Source organism: Mustela lutreola, chromosome 3, assembly GCF_030435805.1.
Source record: "Mustela lutreola isolate mMusLut2 chromosome 3, mMusLut2.pri, whole genome shotgun sequence".
NCBI lineage: Eukaryota > Metazoa > Chordata > Mammalia > Carnivora > Mustelidae > Mustela > Mustela lutreola.
The window spans coordinates 53299477-53311365 of NC_081292.1; the positions used below are offsets into that span (position 1 = coordinate 53299477).

At 36.5% G+C, this 11889-nt stretch overlaps 1 protein-coding gene across 1 annotated transcript; it reads left to right on the plus strand.

Annotated features, from left to right (window-relative positions):
- Positions 1–3398: 3398 nt before the first annotated feature.
- Positions 3399–8769, plus strand: LOC131828040 (myelin P2 protein). Its single transcript, XM_059168918.1, has 4 exons — positions 3399–3496; positions 5187–5359; positions 5883–5984; positions 7001–8769. The coding sequence occupies exons 1-4, from the start codon at positions 3424–3426 to the stop codon at positions 7049–7051; spliced, it is 399 nt and encodes a 132-aa protein (XP_059024901.1). The 5' UTR covers positions 3399–3423; the 3' UTR covers positions 7052–8769.
- Positions 8770–11889: the final 3120 nt, after the last annotated feature.

Sequence of the window (11889 nt, forward strand, 5' to 3'; positions counted from 1 at the left end):
ATCCTAGACCCTTAATTTTTCTCTGCTTTTTTATCTCTCTGGAGCTTTGAAGAATTTAAAAAAAAAATCTGTTTTTTCTAAGATGTCATAGTTGGAAATTTAGTTTAATTAATTCATCTCTCATAAGGAAGTGAAAATTCTGAAGTCCATTTTTGTTTATTCAATTATTTTTTAAAATGCCCATTTTATTTATAATAACACATTATTTGGTGTGCTTTTCATACTACCAATTATGATCATAGTATTACTATTTTACAAGTATACTTTTACTATAGAAAGTAAGCTCCAAAAAGAGCATGGAATTTTATTCAATGATGTTTAACCTTGAACAATGCCTAGAACTTAGTATGCTCTCAATATTTTTGCAATTAAATGAATGAAAGGAATGGAGTCAGATCTTTAGCCCTCAAGTGAATGATCATGAATTCTTTGTTTATTTACTATAGGACGTCTGGTTATCACTTTTCCGAATATATAACTGGATGTAGCTTGAAGACAATGGTGTGAGGAATATTTACATGATATATGATAAAGAACAAGCTTTCTTTATTTTGTTTGGACCTCTGGGTGCTCTTTTCAGTGTATGATTCAAGTAGCTTGCCTTATCATGAGAATTTACATGAGAATTACATAGTAAATCTATGAAAGGTTGAATCCATGCTATAAACAGACTACTACTACTATAAATATTTAGTTCAAGTCTAAATAAATCTATCTAGTGATAGTATGGTTCTGGTGTTTATTATCCATTCTTTTTCACTAGGATACTAATTACTTGCTTAGCTAGGATTGACTTAATGTCTCAAGCCGGCTTTAGTGTGGATCTTCACTCATTGCTTTGATCTGGGCCTTTGACTCACATACCAGCCTCAGCATTTTATCTTTGTCTGGATACATCTGGTTCATTCCAGCAGGCAGGTACCTTGCTGATATGCTAAAACAGAAATTCTTTTCTTTGTTTAAAATTGCTTCAAAGTTAAAAGCCCTTCCAATACATAGCTCAATGTTTATATATATATATATATATATATATATATATATATATATATATATATTTTTTTTTTTTAAAGATTTTATTTATTTATTTGACAGACAGAGATCACAAGTAGGCAGAGAGGCAGGCAGAGAGTGAGGAGGAAGCAGGCTCCCCGCTGAGCAGAGAGCCCAATGCAGGGCTTGATTCCAGGACCCTGGGATCATGACCTGAGCCGAAGGCAGAGGCTTTAACCCACTGAGCCACCCAGGTGCCCCTCAATGTTTATATTTTGACTCTGCGGCTATGCCCATGAACAATCAGGGACTGCTGATAACTCATACCACTCTCCTTTACCAGTCCCTCTGAATACAAGGGATCACCTCAAGTGGGGTGGTTTGAGAGTCCTTTACAGATTTAGGCAGAACTCCTAAATTTTGAATGTTATACTTCTCAATAAAGTAGGGTCACAAAATTTTTTTTTGAGGACAAAATGATATCATCATTCATTTTTATTAAGTGTTTTGGATAAGAAAATATCACATTCTTGGGGCACCAAGGTGGCTCAGTCAGTTAAGCAACCAACTCTGTTTAGGCTCAAGTCAGGATTTCACAGTTGTGGGTTTGAGCCTGGGTCGGGCTATGTACTCAGGGTGGAGTCTGCTTCAGATTCTCTCTCCCACTCCCTCCCACTTTCTCTCTCTCTCTCAAATAAAGAAAATCTTAAAAAAAGAAAATAATACATTCTCTAATCAAAAGCCCCTTTTTCTTCATAGCTGTTTCTTCTATCCGAGTATAATGTCCTTCCTCCAGTTATATTCTCCTGGGCCTAGGACTGGGTTAGTTGCTTAACTGAGGAAATTTTCTAGTCACTGTTTCATTCCCACTTTGATTTATCCATGCATGAGTAATATAAGGTGATACTTGGACTCACAGTGTATGTTTCCATATTTTGACCCACCTTGGACCCTAACAATATAAATGCAATCATTGTGGCTCACCTCTGACATTGGTAACCTAAGCCCAGGAGGCCAGCAGGTCTACCTGTTAATGAGCAAACTGATCATGGGAAAATATTCCATTGTTGTGAAGAGAGCCAACCTGTGTAAAAATATTTACAACCTCACAGTCAGGACTGATGGCAATATAAAAAACCAGTAGGAAAAGTTATGGCAGTAAGAAGGTATTCTGAGGAGCAACACCTACATTTGAAGTAGTTTTATATCTTCTCCGTCTAGTCAAAGACTTGGGCTCTGATGTACCATAGTAGCCTCATGACTTTTACCTCTCCTGATTTGGGGGCAGAAATGAATATCTCTGTTTAGTCACATGGTGATGTCAGTATCATCTGACCTTTGGCCAAGGCCTCTGCGCATATGTGATGTAAAGGGAGCAATGTAAGATAATAATCCCAAGTCCGGGCTAGAGAACAAGGCCATGTCCAAACCTTGCCTCTCCTCATTCAAGTCCTGGGAGCAAGTTACCTAACCTTCTCATTGGTAAAATGGATGTAATAATAGTACTTAACTCTTGGAGATATTGAGAGAATTAAATGAAATAATCCGTAAAAAGCACTTGGCATGGTGGCTGGCCCACAACGACCTCTCAGTATATATTAGAATTATTTACATAGAAAATCCTTCTCTTTATAAAACTGAAGATTTATTTTAAAGGGCTTAAACTCAAAATTGTTGTATTAACTAAGAACCTGCTCAATTTGGACTTAAGTTTTTGGTTTTTTTTTAGATGAAAATCTTTGTTGTGCCAAAGCCACATCATGTTCTAGCGCTACTTTTTATCCATCCCATGAATACAATTTCTGTGCTCTGCTGTAATAGACTGACCGTATTGTCTGCCTACTCTGCCTGCCTGGGATATGTGAACTATGCCAAGCCTCCCTTACCTATGAATACTTCCTCACACTGCTTCCCTGCATTTCTCTCCCACAACATATTTGAGGCAGTTATCACAATACTCATGGACATTTTCCTTTCTTTCTTCTCTTTCAATAAGAATTCTTAATTGTGCAGACTCAGGATTGAGAGTGACTAAGATGCCTAAACACACACACACACACTCTCTCTCTCTCTCTCTCATTCACGCTAATATAATTTAGTTTGGTATAGGATTCAATTCATGGAGTCTTTTCCAAAGCATTAAAGACTAAGCACTTCTTAAAAATGTAAGATTGACCAAACATTTTTTTGAAGGTTCAAATAGTGCTTTCATTGATCTTTAAAAAAATTTTTTTTGGAGACTAAGGAAACATTATGTGGGGGTTTCTTTTGTCCCAATGGATGATTCATTGCCCAGTCCTGATACTGCTTTTCCCCATTGGGTCTCTGTGAGAGTCACATGCTTTGGACATCTTTGAAAAGAATCTTCTGAGCCTTCAGCATCTGAGTCTCCTGAATCTCATCTAGAACTGGGTTGAATTCTCCTCCATCACAATGAGCAACAAATTCTTGGGCACCTGGACACTTGTCTCCAGTGAGCACTTTGATGATTACATGAAAGCTCTGGGTAAGAAATGTTTCTTGTAGCTCTGGTTGAGAAGATCCTTTTTTTCAGAAAGCTGCATGCCTATTTCCTTCTAACTCTTTTTCCAGGACTCTGGGGAGGTTTGCACAGGCTGAATTATAATCCTTTCCTGCAATTAATCTCTTTGGTCATTCCAATAATTTACTGCATTTCATTTGTGGAAATTGTAATAGATTTTAACCTAAGAGCTGCTTAATTGTGTGGAGCTCCCACTGATTTCAAAGGTAGTTTTGTATCAATAGGGCTTTGCTTTCAGAGAAAAGAAATCCTAAAGGCTTAGGCAACCCATCATCTGGTTCCTTTTATAACAGCTGAAATGCTTTTAAGGTAAGGAATTGAAGTTAATAGAAAATCTCAATTTAAAATTTTGATGTTTAGCTAAACCAGACATTTACACTAATTTCTGTTAGGCTAACATCAGAATTTCCTGTATTTGAAGCGATGGATGAAGATGGAAAATCCAGTCCTTAGTTTTATCAACTTTATTTTACACTATTTCTAGGAATGTTCCATGATATGAGCACAACAGGTATGAATTGTCTTTGGAAATTTCCAGAGCTATATAAATATAATCGAAAGTGGTGCCAATGACCCAGGTTTCTATGCTTGACAAAGGGCCTGTAATTTTACTTACCTGCATAGAAAGCTTATGAGAAGAGTTGTATTCTTAGGTAAAACGAGCAAAATCATGTTACGTTACCTAGAAAACTATGAGAACTTATGGGGACAGATCCGTACTGTGAGATTGGTTGGATTTAAGGATTTGACTTTACAGCTGAGGAAGAAGGAAAATACAAGAGCATCAATGACAGACTCCCTAATTCTGTCATTTTCAAATTTAGAATGCATAAGATCACCTCAGGATTCGATATAGTGTAGGTTCTCAGGCTCTACTGCGGAGATTATATAGAATATATATTTTCATATATTTATATGAAACTAGTTTTCCCTTCATTTATTGCTCTCATTTGACATTTCTCCTTTTCCATGTATTTAGTCTTAGTAATTTCTCCTTTTCCATGTATATAGTCTTAGTAATAGTAGTAATAAAATTTGAGTGTTTAATTTTGTTTTCTTTTCAAACAAGGAAAAATTTTAAAAATTAGTTTATTTGCAATTACATGTAATGATAGAGATCTTGAAAGGAGATGGATAGATTTTTCCCACCAGTTAATTTAGGGGCCATAATAAAATTGCAGAAATAGGATTCTATTAAGGATGTGGGGAGAGTTCTTTTCTATATCCACAGTATATTACTGAAGAGAAAAAAAATCAAAGAACAGTGTGTATCTGTCATAGTTGCATTGTAAAAACATCCATAGTATTTATATGTAAAAAACTAAAATTTCTGGAGTGATTCATACAAAACACTGGTGATTTTCAAAGACTGTGGGATTAGATGTAAAAGGGGTTAACTTGTACTATTTAAGTTAAACATGTTTATCTTTAAAATCTGCAGATATTACTCTTATAATAATAAACTTAAAATATTTAAGTCGATGGACACGCATTTCCGTTAGATGGTGAAACATGGGAGGAGATCCTCAGTAGTCAGTGATACTACGCACCGTCTCCACACCAGATGAACAAGTGAGGATAGAAAGTGGCCATGTGTAGTCTCTACAGATACATCTCCTTGTCAACATAATTCTAACATTCTCTTGATTTTCAGGTGTGGGGTTAGCCACCAGAAAACTGGGAAATTTGGCCAAACCCCATGTGATCATCAGCAAGAAAGGGGATATTATAACTATAAGGACTGAGAGTACATTTAAAAATACAGAGATCTCCTTTAAGTTAGGTCAGGAATTTGAAGAAACCACAGCCGACAACAGGAAAACAAAGGTAAATTTTAATCTTTCTCTTCAAAGTTAGCTCATTCTCCGGCTTGAGAAGATACTTCCTGTTAGTATTCAAAAGAGTAGACTATGCCATTCTATTGAAAATTGGGGCACCTGGGTGGCTCTGTCAGTTAAGCATCTGCTTTTGGCTCATGCCATGATCCAGGGTCCTGGGTTTGAGCCCCTCATCAGGCTCCCTGCTCAGTGGGGAACCTGCTCCTCCCTCTGCCTGACGCTCCCACTGCTTGTGTTCACGCATGTGCGTGCTCTCTCTGTGAAGTACATAAAATCTTTATTTAAAAAAAAATGAATGTGCCTTGGGGACACCTTGCTTGATCTCAGGACTGGGAGTTTGAGCCTCACATTGGGTGTGGAGCCTCCTCTAAAAAAATACATTAAATTAAATTGAATAGAAAATGAATGTTCTTCATGAGACATCTATTATGAAAACAGTTCGATACCAAACGAACTGCTTCTTTAATCAACTACGGTCCAAGCAACTCGGTTATGTGAGCTTGTCATTGCAGAGCATGGTGACCTTGTCAAGAGGCTCGTTGAATCAAGTGCAGAAATGGGATGGCAAAGAGACGACAATAAAAAGAAAGCTGGTGGATGGGAAAATGGTAGTGGTAAGATTATTTTTGCTTCTAAATACAAAAATAATGGTATTTAAATAGGGAAATTGGTTACATTGTTTTCAAAGTATTCTTTTTTCTTTGCAATACCCATGAAAAAGAATGGCTAAGAATAAAGTCAGAGCTAGTGGTTAGACAATATTTCAGTCCTGAAGACTCCTCTATAGCACTTCAAGTATAGATCCAAGATTTTAGAAACAACAAAGCTCATGTGTTATTTTAGGAGTAACAACAGTAAGTCAAAGAATGGCTGAATCTCCCTATTTTGGACTCACAAAGAGAAAAGCAAGTCCAAGTTATAAATGCAAAACAAACCTGCCTAACGGCTCAATTACATAATATTTGTAGGTATCTGAGTGTTTTGCTTCCAAGAATTCAAAGTAACTTGGACCCCACCGTGTCAGTGATTTAAGCTCAGCTCATGGGAGACCTTTTAGTCAGCAGATCAAGAGTAATGTCCAGGGTTACTTGCAATGGCATCTAGTAATTCTCTTGTTTTAGCTTCTGTGCTTACTAATACATACACTGAACATAGACTCATGTCATTTTAAATGTTCTTTTTCCCTTTAGTTCAGAGGTTCTTATCCCTAGCTACAAAGTAGATTTGCATGGGGAGTTAACACGAGTATGGGGCTCTCAACACAGATTAATTAAATGCAAATCTCTTGGGAGAGAAGGAACCATCAGTATTTTTAAATGTTCCTCAGATGATGCAAATACGCATATAGTTTTGAAATCCACTTTTAGTGAATTTAAATGCACGCAAATTATGCATTAAAACTTGTCACTTTAAGAAAATTCTTCCACATAGTAACATAGAATGATGTCAAAACTGCTTCTCCTGTTCCGATGGTCATAATTCCAAATTGCCAGAGACTTGACATACTGATGTTCTACTCCTTTCTAAGTTTAATCTTATGAGCTTGTTTTTATCTTCTGTTGCTATGTGCAAATTTGTCGTTCCCTAGTTTGAGTTTTAGATACTCAATGAATCTTTCTCTTTTCTCAAGGAATGTAAAATGAAGGGCGTGGTCTGCACCAGAATTTATGAGAAGGTCTGAGAAAATCATTTCCTCCTTGAAGTGATATATGATCATTTTATGTTGGAAATCAACGGTTTTCATTGGCAAGGCCCCAACTGCTCTGCAATATGTTTCTCTGCTTTTGCTTTTGTCTTAATAGATGAGATAGGTAAAGGCCTAAAGTGAGGATTAATCTAAAATTCAGTATTGTTTAAACATTTTCAATTTGTATGCATTTCCTTACTGTATTAAAGTATGTATATTGGCCACAGCTAAATAGTTGATAATGTCATTTAATTAGCTGTGAAATTCTAACTTATGTTGTACTTGGTATATCGAAAGGATAGTAAAGCAAGTAACGTAAAAGGAAGTCAATGGGGAGGAAGATGGGAAGCGAGAGAAACTACAAGAAGGGGTTGTTTTAGATCAAAGTTCTAGTTCAGGCAGAGGGCAGCCTCCGCTCCCTATGGACAGTGAAATGCACAGATATTAAGGGTAGAGTTCAATCTATTGTGACAAATGCACGCGCCCATATAACTCACATCCTGATCCAGATAATGATACATTTCCTTACTCCCAGAAAGTTTTCTCAGGCTTCTTACTAGTCAGTTTCTGCCCTCTCCCACCGCCACCAGAAGCAAGTAGTCATTTGGCTTCTATCATTTGGGTTTTCCATTATACTTTTCTTTAATGTGTGGGTTTTTATACAAAGAAAGGTTATTTTTAATTCAAAAAGGTATGCATTTTTTTAAGTGAAAAGACAACCAGGGAATTTTTTAGACCCTGAAAGAGGAAGTCAACTGCTCCCAGGTCACACAGTATGAGCCATCACTTGTACACGCAAACATACCGTATTCGTCTGCAACCACAGAGCTCATATTGTTTTATCTTCTGCTTTTTGCGAGTTTAACAAAGATTATTCCACATTTCAACAGGTGCTATACAATAATTTACTATGATTCTATAATGTAATGGTTTTATTTTTAAGTTAACCCAGTTTGGAGTTATCACATTATTGTGCAAAAATTACCTTTATGCATGTACCTGATTGTGCTGGATACTTTTTCTAGGAGAGGGATTAGTAAGTTAAAGAATATGGAAAACCCGATGTATATTTCTGTATTGCTTTCCTGAGTGTTAGTGATGAGGTACCAGCAGTATACCTGTGAAGGGCAATGTACAAACACAGGTGCTATACCGATGCTAACAGCTACTGTATGTTTTATGTGTGCCAAGCTCATTGACTCTCTACGAGACGATTTACGTGCCATGTTGCCATATTTAATGTAATTTCACATAACAACCCTATTAGGTAGATACTATTATTATCTCCAGTTTATAAAAGAAGAAAGAGTGTAGAGTAACTTGTGCAAAGCCCCAAAGTGGTAGAGAATGAAGAAAGGTCATTTGCTAAACCTTTGCTCTATTTTGTCTCCTTGGCCACACCTGGCTGTTAGAAACTTGTCTGTTTCTCATAAAATCTCTAAAAGTGCACCATTAGACATTATTTTTTTGCCAGTTCTTGAATTTCATATAAATGGAGTCATACATTATGTGTTCTTTCTGTTTGCCTTTTTAAACTCAGTGCAGTGTTTCTGAAATTCATCCATATTGTTGCACTCAGCAGCGGTTTGCTCTTTGATTGCTACGTAGTGTTCTGTTGCGTGACTATAACCCCGTTTGCTCCTCCATTCTTCTCTTAAGACAGTTGGGCTGTTTCCAGGTTTTGGCCAAACATATTTTGATGAATAAAACTGCTGTAAACATTCTCATACAAGGTTGTTGGAGGATATATGAGTTCCTTCCTTTTGGGTCAATAACTGGGCATTGAATTACTGGGTCTAGTTGATTTTTGACAGGCAGGAATAGAGACTACTGTGCCCAAGTAATAATGAAATGTATGTTGGAGCAAATGACAAATGTGCTGGTGTTTTAGGGGCCAGGATTTTCACTGTGGAAGAGGAACATGCAACTATGGAATGAGGGAGGCAAGAATGAATCGTGTGAGAGTGGATTGAGATAGATGTAAATTTGTGGTTTCTAAGGCATGTGTATATATATGTGCACATGTGTATGTAATTGTACATGCATGTCTGCAAATGAATTTATGAGGTATATATATACATGTATTTATGTGTATGTGTATATACACCCAAGTATTTCCCAGATCTATCTGCTCAAAGAGCTTAGAAGCAATGACACTTCAGTAGGAATGAATCCACCTGCTTCCTAGTCTTTGGGGTCCAATGTCATTACCCACTAAAAGGACTGAGAGTTCCTTGGAGAAACAACTAATTCTAATGTGGGGTTAGGGTAGTTACAAGATGAGCCTGAAATATCTTATTACATCAGAAAGGATGGAAGTGTTTAAAAAAATAATAGAAGAATACCAAAAATATGGAAGCCAGCTTGGAGGTGTTTCCCTTAGTTAAAACTGCAACTGTTTTAAAAAGTAAAATAATTGAGAAAAAAAATCATAACTTATAAACCATGGAAGGAAAAATAAGGATCCATGAATCCATAACGATAACAGGGAGAATGAGAAGAGTCTTCCTTATAGCAGAATGCTGTGGGCTGACCAGTACATGTGGAAGGAGTGCTAGAAATGGAAAGTCATCATTTTCCAACTATCACAGTAAATATTGGCTCAGGCAAGAATTGCCAGTAGATGTTAAATCTGGAGGGAAATTTAGATTAGGAGAAGGATATTCCTTTGGTCTTAAAGTATCTCTCCACAGATCGCTCATTAGTTATTAGCAGAAAAAACAGTTTATGCCATGGAAAAACTAGACAACTCCTTGACTGGGGAATCACCCCTAGCATCTCCAAAGAGGGACAGAAGAACCTGTGTTTTCAATTGTGATACCCTGAGAAGGAACATCATTTATGTAGTCTTTCAGTCCCGAATCCCCCATCTGTGCGTATGGATTCCCCTAATCATGGGGAGACATGAGACAAATTCCAAATGAAGAATGTTCTATTGAAAAAGAGGAGGAGAGTGGTGTTGATAAAATTTTTCAAAAATGTAATTGTCATAAGAGTCAAAGAAAGGCTCTGTGGAAATTTTCTAGATTAAGTTACATTCAAAATATGTGATGACTAAATCCAGTAAAAAACAAATTGAAATATAGATGGCAAATTAGGTTAGAAGTGTACTGGGATTATACAAGAGAATATCATTATTCTTGGGAAACACACCCTGGAGTATTTGGGGGTAATAGGCCATAATATATGCAATCTACTTTAAAAACTGAAAAAAAATGTATGTGTATTTGTCTGCGTGTATATATACTAGTGAGAGCAATTGATAAAGCAAACGCGGGTAAAACTTAATAGACAAATCTGACTAGAAGCTAATATGTCTTTTCTTTGTAAGAGTTTTGTATGGCAACTTTTCTGCAAGTTTAAAGTTATTTCCAACCAAAAAAGAATATATTTTTTTAAGCTCCACTTGGCCAAGTCCCTCTCTGCCCCTGGGTATTTGATCAACACGTGTCTGAGAGGCATCATAACCGAGGTGTGGTTTTTTTATTTATTTTTTTTGGCTCCAGCCAAATAAACCCATAAAAAAGGAGAGTTTTAAAACTGTGGTGCTATTTTTAGAGGTTGTAATAATATGACTTGCAATAAAATGTATTCCTCAATAAACATAATTGCTCTATTATACCAAAGTCATAAGCAGTTTCTGTTTTTGGAACAGGAAAAGTGGAACTGCACTAATAATGAGAAAGACAAAATGATCATTTCAGCAGGTGCTACATGTTGCTAGATTTGAAAAAGATTTTTGAACAACCAGAAGTAGGGGAGGGAGCTAGTGTTCTGCAGTATTCAGAAACAGTCTAGAATATAATTTTGATTCTCAATTCTTCTTGATAGAACAAAAAGTTCTTTTTGGGAGAACATGGAGGCTAAGAGCAGTCAGATTACCTAGTTCAGATTCCAATTTGCTGCTTACTCGCTGTGTGTCATTGGGCAAGTTACTTAACTTCTCTGCCCCTCAGCTCCTTCGCTGTAAGAATAAGGATAATAATAGAACATTCTTCAAAGAGTTGTGAGGGATAGATAAATTAAAATATGTAATGTCCTTGGCATAGGAAAAGCCCTAGGGAAATGTCTTTTGTTATTATTTACCTAGTAACATATATGATGCTCAAATAGGTTACTTCGTTACACCTCAAAATGAAGGGAATTCACAAGATCTCAGAGCTGTTGATATTGATTTACAGACCATGTGGCTAAATTTATTAAAAACATTATTTATACAAGCATAAAAACAATCAAGAGACCTACTTATGAGCATATCACTGCCTAGAAATAGCATAGTATGTAGATTTTACCAATAACACTTTTAGTTTCGTGTTAACTGTAATATTTCTAATTTTTTACTAAGTTACTCTGGCTTAGCTTTTGGGAATACTTCTTCTAAACTGAGTGGTACCTCTTTAAATGTGGCTGCATGTTAGAATCATCTGGAAGTTTTTAAATACCCCAATACCAAGATTGTACCACAGACCCACTAAGTCATAGTGTATGGGTGACGGGTGAGACCCAGGTGTCGGTATTTTTCCAGGTGATTCCAATGTGTGGCCAGTTTGGGGACCACTGTGCCAAAGTCTTCCAAAGCTAGCTGAATAGCTAGGCTATTATCACATTGCCATCCACTAAAATGGAGTGAAAGGTCATCAAAGTCAGGAGTCCCCAACATGACACTAAATAACAGTACGTAGTGAAAATACTATGGTAAAATCAACTCAGATGTAATCAAGTCTTTTTTTAGGAAAGCAACTGTTTATTTCTTATCTTTATTTCCACAGAAGGCAACGCAATTGGCCATTATCCATGACATATGGAAAAGTCGAGTTTTCAAAATAGCAAAA